Source organism: Lissotriton helveticus, chromosome 2_1, assembly GCF_964261635.1.
Source record: "Lissotriton helveticus chromosome 2_1, aLisHel1.1, whole genome shotgun sequence".
Taxonomy (NCBI): domain Eukaryota; kingdom Metazoa; phylum Chordata; class Amphibia; order Caudata; family Salamandridae; genus Lissotriton; species Lissotriton helveticus.
The window spans coordinates 304,089,781-304,104,236 of record NC_136059.1 but is presented as its reverse complement, the minus strand read 5'-3'; the positions used below and the strand labels follow the sequence as shown (position 1 = coordinate 304,104,236).

The 14,456-nt window shown below is 44.3% G+C and overlaps 1 protein-coding gene across 24 annotated transcripts in view; it reads right to left on the bottom strand.

Moving 5' to 3' along the window:
• The window catches only part of NEDD4L (NEDD4 like E3 ubiquitin protein ligase), a 1,578,130-nt gene that overhangs the window by 228,513 nt on the left and 1,335,161 nt on the right, over positions 1-14,456 (bottom strand). For all 24 annotated transcript variants that reach the window (XM_078674880.1, XM_078674887.1, XM_078674878.1 and 21 more), the window contains one exon: positions 3,954-4,019. In XM_078674880.1, coding sequence (XP_078531006.1) covers positions 3,954-4,019 — 66 coding nt within the window. The remainder of the gene's footprint in view (positions 1-3,953; positions 4,020-14,456) is intronic.

Below are 14,456 nucleotides of genomic sequence, written 5' to 3'. Positions count from 1 at the left end.
GAGACACTAAAGCTGTTCTCCCTCCTGACTTGGAAAGTCTGCGGGCTGGGCTTTGTTGGTAAGCGTTATAAGGTCTTAGACTACATGTGTGGTGGGAGAGAGATTGTTTTCCATCAGGAGACTCATCTAACAAGAGGAGATGTGCCCAGGCTTCAGAGGCATTGGAGGGGCCTACTACCTGCGACAGGGAACTCGTGATCTTGGCTTGGGGGATGTTGGTTTGAACCCTTCTTGAATGTCCTGTCCCAAGTCCTTTCCTAAGAGCCACAGGTCTCAATACTCCTTGGAGGTGATTTTGATTGTGTGGTGGACACAGACCTGGACAGATCAGTACCTTCACTGGCTGATACTCCTGTGCACAGATTGCAGCAGGTATTTTGTGAGTGGCTAGCCCACTGGCAGCTGGAGGGAATTTTCCTTTTACTCTCCGATGTAGGATCTGCACATGTAGCTTGTTTGAGTGCTGGGCACGATGGACCTGATGGCTGGGGTTACCAGGTTGGAATACTTGGGTTGAACATTATCTGATCATAATCCGCTCAGGGGTGGGTGCATGGCGGCCATCCCTGCTTGGAGGCTTAACCCTGGTTAACCTTTGGGAACCCACATTCCAGAACCTTCTTGGTGACCAAATACTTAATATGTTTTAGGCAAATAAATAAACAGCCTCCCATTTTGATGTTCAATAGTACGCCTTTAAGGTGGTCGCCAAAGGTCCGGGCAGAAAGGACCTCCATACCCTCAAGAACCTTGAATATGAGATTCCAGGGAACTCTGAGGCTAAACGTACTTTTCGTGAGGCACGAGAGCACCACCTAGAGGTGTCAGAGAGGCTCCAATCCCTCTGCAGATGAGAATATCTAGTGCACATGCATGCTGAAGGTGGATGGGCCGAATGTTGGCCTGGGTGGTCAGATCTGAAGGTCAGGAGGCCCCTATTACAACGGTGGGCAGACCGACTGGAGATCTTATATACTCTGGAGATCCATGACATTTTTAGAGCACACTACAAAATTCTATATGAGCCAGGTGTCCTCATCCCTGAAACGGAGTTCGACTTGATTTTAGTAGAGTACCATTCTGGCAGCTCACTGCAGAGGGATGAGAAATGCTGTGCCCACATATCGGAACCAGAAGTTAGGACAGGAATTAAGAGTCTGGCGGGTGGCAAAATGCTTGTTACGGATGGCTTCCCAGTGCAATTATATCACATGTATGCTACGCAGTTGGCTCCACGCCACATCATGATGTATGCAGCAGCTTTGGATTAAGGTCGACTTCCTAATAAACAACCAGGGAAGTTTTTATAGTGTTGATGTCTTAGCCATTGGTTGATGCCACAGATGTAGCATCCTATCGCCCTCTTTCGCTTTGGAATCTTGATTATAAAATACTAAATCTTAGCTAGTAGGATACAACCGTATCTTTCTGCTCTATTATAAGAGGATCAAAATAGTGTTGTTGCCGCACCTAGAATAACATCGGACATCTGTTTGATGTCCCGGAGGTGACAGATACAACACAATTTCCCGCGGCGCTGGTGTTTTCCATGGATATTCGAAAGGCCTTTGATACTATCTGGTTGGGGCACCTACAGGTGGTCATGTCCAAGATGTCCTTAGGTGACTGCTGGAAGAGATGGGGCACTCTGGGCCCGGGCGCGAACAGGAGGGCGCATTTCTGACCCCTTTGACGTTGCCGGGACTCTCGATAGGGATACCCCTCGCCCCTATGCTGTTCGCATTGGAGATGGAATCATTCCCCTGTGTGCTCAGGCAAAAAGGCATGGGGATTCCCCCTTTGGGATAGGGAGCATGTGGTCTTGCTTCATTCAGACGACATGCTTATCTATCTAAAAGATGCAAAAGCGGGGTTACCACAGTGTGTCACCCTACTGGAGGATTTTGGGCAGGTATCAGTGTGCTTTTTCCAGTCTCGGTGGGTTGTAGAGACCACAGGCGGCGGTAGTGAGAGTTGGGATCTAATGGAGATGCGTAGTGTTTAAATATTTGGGGGTCAAGGTGTACCATACAGACACTGACCTTAGGGAGGGCTATCTCAGGAAAGTGATGCCTGGCCTTATAAACAGCGTGACTTTTTAGATGTCTCTGCAGCTCCCCATCATGGCTCGTATTGAACTAAAATGGTGAAACTCCTGCGCATCTTATTTCATTTTGCTAATCTCCTAATATGGGTACCGAAAACCTGGTTTAGATTCCTCAATTACTGATTAGAGAGATTGATCTGGGATGGCCGCCGCCCTGCGTGTTGTCGTGAATACTTCAGAGGTCGTCGACCGGGGGTGGCTTGGCGGTTCCCAAATATGAATTCTACTATTATGTGGCCCAACTGAAGTAGCTGATCCGATGGCTGGTGGGACACGGGCAGGCAAAGTTGAGAGAGTTTGGCGATCCACGCAGAAGAGGGGTACTGTCAGCTCTGCTTTTTGGGGATCGAGTCCAGATAACCTCACCCACCTAGACTTCTTCGCACTGCTTTTCGGATCTGGAGGGGGGGCCAGAGGCGCTCTATGACCCAGAATTGCCTCTGGTGGGCTAGCCAACATACACAGAGGCTGCTCTACTGCCAGCCACATGTCGTCCTGGGCAGAAGCGGGGATCGGGACAATAAGAGACTGTTATGCGGAGGGTTCCTTCCAATCCTTGGAGGAGTCAAGGATGGAAAAACACAGTTTCTGGCATCCAGGGCGATAGCTAGAGCAGTGAGTCACTTGTATGGGGAGATGGAACCGGAGACCCCTACCCAGGCTCTCCTCCGGTGGATTACTAGAGAAGGCCAACATTTGGTCTTGTGATTGTATATGGCAGCATTAGCCATGAGAATTGATGTTACTGCTCATGAGAACTAGGTGAGAAAGTATCATAGGCAGACCCTTTCTAGGTAAAGAATGGCCCTGTTCACCTATACTTTCATGTGCAACACTAGATTAAACTGCACGGAATTCACTTACTTATACTGCACGCATCTCACTATTCACTGACTCAACATATTGCTGCAAATGGAGGATCTGAGGTGTCTTAGATGTGCATGAGCAGACGTGGACTTTCTTCACATAGTATGGATGGCCAGATTGTGGCAAGGTTTTGGCTCTATGTTGCAGGAGACCTGGAGCGTACCCTAAACCACTGGCACTAATGTACGGACTAAATTTGCCTCCTTAGCTTGTACAAAAGACAGTCTGAGCGTAAGCCAAGCAACACATTTTTGACCTGCCACTGAGGGTGGCACGAAGGGACATAGCGCACAACTGAAAATGCCATCACGGACCACCTCATAGTAGGTAGAGGACTGAGATGAGAAGCTGGTCAATGGCTGGAGGAGTGGCACTAAGGGATGCTATGGAGGAATGCCTAGACGACCTCTTGCTGGTCTTTGTGGGGTGGCGGTAGCTAGTTTCCTAGAGCTCAAACAGTAATGGTGATCCCTCAGTACTCTGTGAACCTTCTGATTGATGGGCGATTGGTAGCGTGTGATGTGACTGATGTCTTGATATCTTATCCAATGGATTTGAGTTCAGGGCCATTGGAGTGAGTGCAGGATGACCTTGAGTACGGAGTTCCACTGCCTCACATGCCCGGGATGTTTCCCATGATTGGCCTGCCCCTACCCTACCCACAGAAGCTGTGACTGCTGCAGAGCATATAGTTGGAGGACATTAGGGATAACGGGCAAAGTTGAGTTTACGGTTTGACTGTTGATGCCAAATGGGCTTAGGATGCACAACCACTAGAAGACAGACAGTTTGGTGACTATAGTCAGAGGGCTAACATTTTTACTACAAATATGTTACTTGCCATACAAGCCGTGAATGTAATCTGACTATGCTGTATCTTGCAGAATACTGAATGTGTGTCCTATTACAGGTTTGATGTGTAATTGACCTATGTGGACAACTAAAAAAGATATATTAAAAAAATAAGATATTTACTCACGGGTTTCTTTAATTTCTTCCTGAAGTAGTCATATTTCTGTTTAAATTCTCGAGAGTAGGGCACAGCCTGTGAAAGATAAAATGCAAGTTAGAACAGGACAATGGAATATGCAATAATAATAAGATTTTCTATATACATATAGAAAGTTAGAAGCCTTTGAAAACCGAATGCAAAGGGGGAATTATACATAATACTACTAATGAGCAGTGTACCAGCCTAGGAGAATCATCATATCTTATGATGTGCTTCAACAGAACAACCCAATGATACCTACAGACACTAGCCAGTAGGCGTGTTGTCAATTTCCCTCTCTGTCACGTTTGGAGCATGATTCTGAGTTTTTAGTGGGCAGAGTAGTGCCAGCCGCTGTGGTGGAGGACATTACCTCCGCCATCCGAGGGTACTCTGCAGGGCAAATTTAGAAATGACCACCGGCCAAGCGGTAATCTCTGTACATTGAAAGGAACCACCATCACAGTGGTTACCGCCAATGTACTAAAGGTTTGGCTTACAGCCACTGTCGGTTTTGACCACATACACCATACTTTTGAAATTTTTTTATTTTTCAAGAACAAACTCTTATAGTTTGCAACCTGGGAGCTTTTTCCCAGTATTTGGGAGTGATTGTATTTTTCCTGTCTCTTACGACAATGCATCATATGAAGTGTTGTAAATACGTTGCATGGTTGTTTGACGTAAAGTTAAAAATGTGTTTCGTGTTTGGGATATTGCTCGTCAGACGGCACCCTAACTGATTAAGTACCCACTCAAAGGATCGGTCTTTATGTTTGAATTTTTTGTAGTGTGTAAGACAATTTCAAACGAGCTTTAGAGTCCTGATATATATTGTATTCCCAGGCATATGAACAAATTCACTACGTGGGTGACATTTTTATATGTATCAAGTATTGGGGATCCTAATATGTGGCCCAGTACCTTACATGATGTAGCTGTGAAAGAGCTGGTTGTATTAGGACTACTGGTGTCCAAGTAATCTTCTAATAGTTTAGTGTTTATCCTCTTCTCGTCTCAAACTGTTCTGGAGGAAGAAACTTACTAAAAGAGACAGAGTATGTATCTGTCAAAAATCGGTGGTCTTGGAAATATTGAAGGGTGGAAGTAATAGTTTGAAAGTAAATACACCTTTTCTGGTAATGTACCAGCTAAATGTGACAAAAACAGTTATGAATTTATGGAAAAATCAGAAGCCTTCTATTGGCTGGGGAAGATGCCAAATTTTAAAACAGTATTGTTTTAAAATTTGGGTAGTTGGAAGTACACATTTCATTTAATTACATGTATTCTCTTTTTGATTGTTTTTTGAAGATGCTCATTTTATAAAACAGTTTTTAAAAAAGTCCAAAGTAAATAAGTATATATTTATGAATGTATGAGGTGGACAGATTTTCTAAGAAGAAATTACCACTGGTGGCATTAGGGAGGAGTCATCCAGCAGGTTATCGCTTTATTGGTGATTTCGGTACTATTTCTGTACTATTATAGCAAGACATACATTTTTTTAACAAATTATAGCGTACAGGAACACAACTGACCAATTAGAAATTAAATTGCTATATAAGACAGCACAAGATTAACAATGCAAATTTAAGTAATTTTAGATAACTAATCAAACATACACAACCACATTCAAAGTTTTCTTTTGACTCCGAAAATCAATCGAAAAAACGATTTCATGATATCAAGGTTCATAGAAATGATTTAGTACAGATTATCTCCTAAATGAACCTGCATCATCAGAAGTCAGCTAGCATGTTGATTAGGAAAACAAGACCATCTAACAGTAAAGCATCCCTCCTTGTTTCTCTTCCTGAAGGAGAGCCTCTCAATGGTAGCGCATTTCCACACACCAGCCCGCTATTTGTGCTGTTCTCTCAGATATGCAGCTTTTTAAAATCAGTTCTTAATCAGCACATTCCATATTTTATTTGAATGAGTAACAGCGCTTGCAGAAAGCGCTCTCTAGTTTTACCCATCTTGGTGTTTGCTCTACAGACAGACTAAGTGAAACTGAAATTTGGGCAAATATTTTAGTAGTTATTAAAGCTGGGCAATATGTATGTCCCTTCCATCGCTGGCTTCTGCAGTCTCTGTAGTCTAAACAGATGGTTCTTTTTCACACAAAATGCTCAATAATCCTATCATTGTCTAAAAAGTAATATTGAGCAATAGTGTAATGGGCATTGGTTAGTATGTATATAATTTTGCAAGGTTCGTTCTGAATACATCACTCTCATCCCTAAGTGTCTAAATGTACAGCTTTCCAACAATAACATGCCTAACTGACTGGGAATTTAAATTCACAAATCAACTCAGGAGGTCTTTGCTCCAGTGGAATTGTCCCAAATAAGGAAGATAATACTTACCTTGTAAGCATCTGTTCTTGCCATGTAGTTCTGTAGGTTCATATGCTTTGCACACTCCTGCCTTCTAGTGTTGGGTCTGGATGGGTGCAAGATGTTTTTCTTCGAAGAAGTCTTTCGAGTAACGAGGTAGAGTGATTCCTCCTCTTATCGATAATGTGCATGGGCATCAACTTTATTGTTGGATTGTTTTACCGCAGGTGGGTGAGAAACGACTGTAATATAAGTGTGAGTAAAGAGCTGTCCATCCATATGACAAGATAAAGGAACTACAACTTTCCTAGGTGTCGGGGGAGGAGGGTAGGTGCATGTGAATCTACAGCACTACCTTCCAAGTACAGATGCTTACAGGGTAAGTAACATAATCCATTCGAGGCATGTGCGGCTGTAGATACACATGCTTTGCATATACTGTATAGCAGTGTCCTCCAAAGCATTGGCTAACCTGTGAGTGTTACAATTGTTTGAAAGGGGTTTACACAACACTGCCTGAGATACATTAGCTTGTTGGTGCTAGAACATCCATACAATAATGTTTAGTGAAAGTGTGTGGTGTAGACAATATTGCTGCTTTGTGTAAATCAGCTAGTGGGATATGGCACAGGAAAGCCATTGAAGACCCTGTACTCTAGGGAGTGTAGGTAAAGTCCTTTTGGATTTAACATAACATGCTTGAATTGATTTAACTATCCAGTTGACAATGCCTGATTTGGAAATGGGCTTTCCTTTATGAGGGGGTGAAAAAGCATTAAAGAGATGTTTTGTTTTGAGAAAATCTTTATTTCGGTCTATGCATGCATAAGGGCTCTTTTAACATCTAATGTATGGAGAGCCCTTTCGATATTGAGTCTGGTTGAGGAAGTAACACAGGTAACTCAACCGATTCATTAAGGTGGAAATCAGAGACTACCTCTAGAATGAATTTTGAGTTGTTGCGAGGGACCACCCTATCACGTAGAGCTGGAAAAGGCTCTTCTAAGGTTAGTGCCTGGAGCTCGCAAATACGTCTGAGTGAAAAAATGGCATTTAAAAAGTGACCTTCTAAGATATAAATTGAAGGTAGCAGTTATGTGGTGGTTCAAATAGTAGACCTATAAGTCTTGTGAGAACTAGGTTTCAGATTCCAGGTAGGTGCGGGTGCAATCCGGGATGGAATCATTGTGTTCAGATCTTTCATAAAGGCTTTGATGACTGGTACTTTGAACAAAGACAGGTGTTGTCTTTTTTGCAGATATGCAGCTACTGACACTAGATGTAAAATTATGAATGCGAATACAAGACCAGAGAGTTTTTAATGTAGAAGGCAACACTGTTTGTATTGTAGCATTAAATGGACTGATACTTTTATTATGACAGTAACAGACAAGTCTTTTCCACTTAGCTGCATAGCAGGTTCTAGTAGAAGACCTGCAAGCTTCTTTGAGACTGGTCATACATTCAGGTGGGAGATTGAGACAGCCAAATTCTATGATCTCAGGAGCCAAATAGCTGGTTTGAGTTCCTTGGGATTTGGGTGCCTGACTTCTCCATGGTTCTGAGTGAGAAGGTGCAGGTTAAGGGGAAGCTTCTAGTCGGGAACAATTGATAGTTCGAGTAGTGTTGTGTACCAGGGCTGCCGGGTCCATGTGAGAGCCACTAGCAAGAGTGTGAGATATGTTTGCCTGAGCCTTCAACCATAAATGTAAGAAGAGGGAGAGGCGGGAAAGCGTAGGCAAATATCCCTAACCAATTCATCCACAGAGCATTGACCTAGCATAGTGGGTGTGGGAACCTGGAGGTGAAGTCAGGGGCATTCTGCGTTGTCCGCAGTTGTGAAGAGATCGATTTGTGAAAATCCCTACTTGTGGTCGTAAGGGAGGAGGACTTTAGGGTGGAGTTTTCACCGGCAGACTTGTTGTTGCATCCTGCTTAGGAGGTCGGCAAAATGTTCAGGGCACTTTTCCACTCGCAGATGAATGCCGTAATGTAGAGCCCAAAACCAAATGGTCTGAGATAGGCCTGATGACTGTAGAGCATGCGTCTCGCCACTGTTTTTGTAAATAGCACATGGTTGTCATATTGTCTGTCCGGACTAAGACAACCTTACCGATCTGGTGAGGTAGGAAAGCTGTAAATGCTAGGTAAACAGCTTGAAGCTTTAGGAAGTTAATGTGGAGACCCTGGTGTTTGGTGTCCCATAGACCCTGGACTGTGAAATTCTGTAAACAAGCACCCCAGCCTGTGTGATGCAGCCATTTTCAGGATGGTGTGGGGAACACGGTTGAGTAAAAGCCACTCTTTTAACAGGATGTTTGTATTCACTAGCTGCAGAGAATGATGAGTGCATCTGTCTTTCAACACTAGATTCTTTAATTGACCCTGTGACTGAGATCACTTTTGTGCTAGACATTCCTAGAGCAGACGCATGTTTAGCCAGTGACACTATGGCGATACATGACGCCATCATAACCAGCAAGCGCAAGATAGGTCTGACTGTCAACAGATGATTGGCTTGGAAACATGGTATTAGTGTTTGGACATTTTTGATTCTTATTGTATTGGGATACGCTAATCACACCTGTGCGTTTAGGATAGCCCCCAGATAAGGTTGAACCTGTAGAGGCTTAAGACTAGATTTGTGGAAATTGATGGTGAAGCTGAGCTGATGGAGCAGTTTTGTGGTATTTTGAGTGTGTTGGTGATACAGAGGAAGGTACAGGAAGACATTGATTTATGTCTGCATAAATGTGCAGCTACCACTGCTAGGCATTTGGTGAATGCTCGAGGTGCAGTAGTCAATCCAAATGGGAGCTGCTAATGTTGGCCTGCTATGACAAATCTTAGGTATTTGTGATGTGCTGGATGTATTGGAATATGCAAGCAGAATTCGTTTAAGTCTAGGGCTGACAGTGTGTAATGATTTAAGGGCCATAGATCTAAGATTGGCCACAAAGATCCATCCTTTTTGAGGATTAGACAGTACATTCCCCTGACACCTGTTGTTGTAGAGGGACAGGTTTTATAGCCACTTTAAGAAAAAAAGCTTGAACTTCCTGTTTGCGTAGTGTTCTGGATCGAATTATGGAGTGGGTGGGGGCCACCGGTGTGCTGTTTGAGTTGCACTATGGTTTCCGAGAGGGGCTTGGCACATTGGAGCAATGTTTAAACCTGCACATACTGATAAGAAAGCATACCATCGTCAAGCAGGGCTCCATGTGCCTGTCCTTCATGTACCTGTCCTGTGCTTTCGACAGCATAGCAAGGTCTAAGCTCTGCAAGTCAGTGATCGGTCAGGGGTTAGATAGCCCTGGTCCTGAGAGCTCTTCATTACGACCCCTTTTCCTCAGTCAGGTATGGCTCCTCCAGGGAAAGGATGGAGGAATTTAAGATAGAATGAGGGGTGTGGCAGGTGTGTGTTTTAGCCTCCCTGCTATTTTTGTTGTATACTAATAGCCTCAACCCAGCCTTATCTACCAGAGGTGTGAACGTTCCAACCACAACTGGCAAAAAGGTTCCCCTCCTGCTCTATGCTGGCAACATGATTTTGTTGGCTATGACGCCCAGATGCCTGAAAACATTAATTGATGGGTTTTTTCATATTCATGGGAATTCTTGATTCTGGCTACAGACTGTTCCAAAACTTTTACAATGACATGCAATTTAGGGCACACTAAAATGAGGGGTATTGAGATAGAAGGCCACCCAGTGAGCCTTACCCAAGTTTTCCTCCCTGGGCATAGTCTTTGATTCAAAGGGGACCTTGCATCTCCACTGTGCGACGCAAATTTGCCAGATCTATTGAGTTGATTTTCAATTTGGTCGTCGCATTGGGAAAAAACACACGGCCCCCCTTCTGGAGATCTACAAGAGAAAGTGCCTGCTCACCTTATTGTATGGTGCTGGCCTGTAGGGCTATACAAGCCCTAAGCCCCTTCAAGGCGAGCAAAACAGGGTGTTAAGAAGACTCGTGGGGGGTACATCAAGTCCGGGCTTTGAAATCTTGGTGAACCCTACCTCTTCTTCCAGCCTGAGAGGATGGTAAAACAAGATTTGGCCAGAGTTAAGACATAGTTCAAAGAAAATTGACAAAACAGAGAGGTGAATGAACTCTCTAAAGCCACAGTTAGGGAGCATGCGATCTATGGGTCTGGCTCGATACCTGGGCTGGACCGAATCCTCTTTGGAAAGAATACTTTTGACACCATTTCAGTTAGTTGTTTTTTTTTGTAAATTCTACCAAGAATTTAGCAGGTTACACCCGCTGTACATTGTCAGACTTCAGGGCCTAGGGACCTCTATGGCCGCCCTAGAATATTTACACCTGTTGGACTCCCACTCTAACTGCATCAACATCTGCTCGTTTTAAAAATGTTCCATCAAAAGGAGACACGTAATGCTGTATTAGTAGATTCCCCCCCCCCCCCCCCTTTATGGTCATGTAACCCTCAACATTGTAACCAGGGCCTCGTCGTTTTATCTGCCTGTGTTTATCCTTGATGTACTTTAATAAAATAAAATCTAATATATACCGTATTGCTTTGCCCCGTGATGTTTTTTTTAATTTTTTACTTGAAATGGATTGCATTTTATTTTATCTACTGCACTGTTATGGTCACTTCTGTGACCGAAATGAAGGAATTTAAATTTGATTTGAGTAGTCTTTAGTGTGAAAGGCTGTGAGTGCGAGGTGGAATATTTGGAGGTATGGTGATGAGCTCCAGACAATAACCATGTTGGATAATGTCCGATGTAATGGATTGCCATGTGGGGAGAAATTATTGTAATCTTCCCCCTCTACCTTTTGTGTTGTTTACTCTATATGAACCCCTATAGTAGCCTAGGGGCGAGGAATGGTGACTCTGTCCCCAGTGATATGAGGAAGAGGCTTCCGTAGATGTAATTTTGGAGCCAGCGCTATATAAGGAGCTGCTAAAGGAGCCACAGGGGTGTGGTGTTTGTATGACACCCATAGACTTGGCTAACTATCTTTTTTCTCTATTTCGAGAGTTACATCAACCTGAGGGCTGAAAAGGTGTTCTCTGCCAAAAGGGACATTTAATAGTGTTTGTTTTACTTATAGTTGAAAACCAGATATGCGTAGCCCTGCATGATTTGATTTGATTTATCCATTTATAGAGCGCGCGAATGCCCAAAGGCGTCTTGGCGCTTATGACAGGCAGCAGGCCTCTGGGGACGGATAGCCTGGCAGGCATCCTGAACAGGCAGCAGGCCTCTGGGACGGATAACCTAACAGGCCGCCGTGAAAAGCCAAGTTTTCACTGCCTTCCTAAAAGAGCCCAGAGATGGGCTATTTTTTATTATGAGTGGCAGCAGGTTCAAGGCCCGAGCTGTGTGTATGAAAAAGCTCCTTCCGCCCCAATTGGCCCGTCTGAATTTCGGGACCATAATTAGTTTCAGTTGGCTCGATCCGAGTAGTCTGGAAGGTTCATACAATTTCAGCTTGGTTCTCAGGAACTGTGATCCTGATCCCTGAACAGCTTTATAGGCCAGGCACAGGGATTTGAATTGTACTCTTTTTGTAATTGGAAGCCAATGTATGGTTTTCAATTTAAGTGCAATTGGCTCATATTTGGGAGTGCCAAGCACCAGCCTTGCAGATGCGTTCTGCAGGCGTTGTAACTTGGACAAAATCTGTACTCTGGCCCCAGCATATAAAGCATTCCTGTAGTCTAACTTAGACAGTGCTAATGCCTTCACCACTGTCTTTAGAGTTTCATCTGGTATGTAAGGCAGTAATTTTTTTATCGTCTTCAAGATAAACCAAACTGAAGAAACCAGTTTACTGGCTTGGGTGTCAAATGTGAGTTTGGTGTCAAGGGTCATGCCCAGATTTTTCACTTTATCTGCCGGATCTGGACAATTGCCCAAGCTGGCAAGCATGGCATTGCAATAGAATAGATGTATTAATTCCCTAAGCTGCAGTATCTGCGGAATGTAACAAACAGCAGACAGATGAGTTTAAAAAAAAAGCTTTCTCTCAGAAAAACGTATGTGCTCTTTTTGTGTTCCTCTGGGAGGTGTTGGAGGCGTTCTCCTATCTCCTTGCAGTGGGAACGGTCATATTGTGCCAATAAAACCATGTGAAATGAAATGAAATGAAATGAAAATGCGTTTTATAAAGCGCGAAGTAGTTGCCCGGAGGCGTCCAAGCGCTAGGATTGCCGGCAAATTTGAACAGAAAATTAAAACCTGTTGACACAGAAAGAAAAGGAAATTTATTTATTAAACAAAAAAGTTTTCAGATGTTTTCTAAAGGAAGTCAGATCTGGGTTAGACCTTAGTTGAAGGGGTAGGCTGTTCCATAGCTTAGCAGCGTTCAAGGAAAAAGAACGGCCTCCTGATCTAGCCCGGTTGACTTTGGGCACCATAGCCAGGAAGGCACTAGCCGACCGCAGCTGTCTGCTAGGGAGATACGGGGTAATTAGGGGACGAGTGATTAAAGGGCCAGTTGACCAAAATGACTGATGGGTAATACAGAGGGATTTAAAAGCAATCCTGTCTCTCACAGGAAGCCAGTGCAGTTTTGTCAGTCCGGGTCTAGCGGAGGACCTACGAGGAATTTGAAGTAGAGTTCGGGCTGCACAATTTTGGATCACTTGTAGCTTCCGCAGAGTGAAGTCAGGGGCTCCCAAATAGAGAGCATTTCCAAAATCCAACCTGGAATGGATCAGTGCCTGTACAACAATCTGCCTAGCCTGGAAAGGTAGCAAGGGGAGGATCTTCCTCAGCAATCTAATAATACCAAAGCAAGTGGCCGACAGCTTAACAGCCTGGTGGTCTACCGTTAAATCCTTGTCCAGCCAAATGCCCAGGCTCTTAATAGTATCCTTTGGAACTGGGGGGGAGCCCAGGCACGCCGGCCAGATGGAATTCAGCGAGGATGGAGCTGAGCGTCCAAGTATCATAACCTCTGTCTTGCTCCCGTTAAGTTTGAGACAAGACAGGGTCATCCAACTGTGCACTTCGCTCAGACAACCAACAAGGTCCACTGTGGCCAAGGAATTCTCAGCCCGAGTCAAAGAGACCACCAACTGGGCATCGTCCGCGTAGGTAACGATCTTGATACCATATGGGCGGACGATACCTGCCAGCGGCCTCATATAGACATTGAACAATGTCGGGCTAAGCGAGGAGCCCAGCGGGACTCCACAGCCCAACGGTTTGCTGGTGGAGGTGATGTTTTTCTCGAAAACCTGAAATGTTCTGTTGGACAAGAATGACCTGAGCCACTTCAGCGCTCCTCCTTGGATCCCGATATCATGGAGGCGCTGCAACAAGATCTCGTGGTTCACAGTGTCAAAAGCGGCACTCCGATCGAGGAGGATGACTGCCACCGATCCTCCCCGATCTAGGATGCCCCTTGTTTCTTCCAGAACTGACAACAAAGCCGATTCTGTCCCATGTTTGGGGCGGAAACCGGTTTGTGATGGATCGAGCAGTTGATGATTTTCCAAGAAATTGGTTAAAAGGTTGTTAATATATTTTTCCAATATCTTGCTGATCCAGGGGAGCAAGGAGATGGGACGATAGTTGTTAAAATCATTCATGTCCATATTAGGTTTCTTTACGAGTGCCCTCACCCTAGCCTGTTTCCAAGCTGGTGGAACCATGTTGGTAGAAATTGAGGTATTAAGTACCTCCAAGATGACCGGGAGGATGATATGATTAACTGTTTTTAAGGAGCTCGGGGGGGCAGGATCACTCGGAGAGCCTGTTTTGACCTGTGCCGTTAAAGTGGCCAGGAGGTCCAAGTGTAACAGAGGAAACTTATCCAACACAGGTGGCAGATTGTCTATTGTGTCTTGCTTAAGATGTTCCTGGGTGGTAGCTGAGGCATAGGGAACAGCGATTGGGAAAGATGAATAAATGAGATCCACTTTTTTATAGAAGAAATCGGCTAGCTCGTTGCATCGGACTTGTGAGTCATCACTGTTTATAGAGGACTGAGGGTGTTTAGTAAGGCATTTTACGATCCTGTAGATCTCCTTAGTATTAGAACTAGCTTCAGAAATCTTGTGTGAGTAGTACTGGGTTTGTGCTTTTTTTATTTCTGTCTTGTACTCCCTGATTGATTTCCTATATAAAATTTTGTCGTGGTCCGTATAGTCCAAACACCATTTCC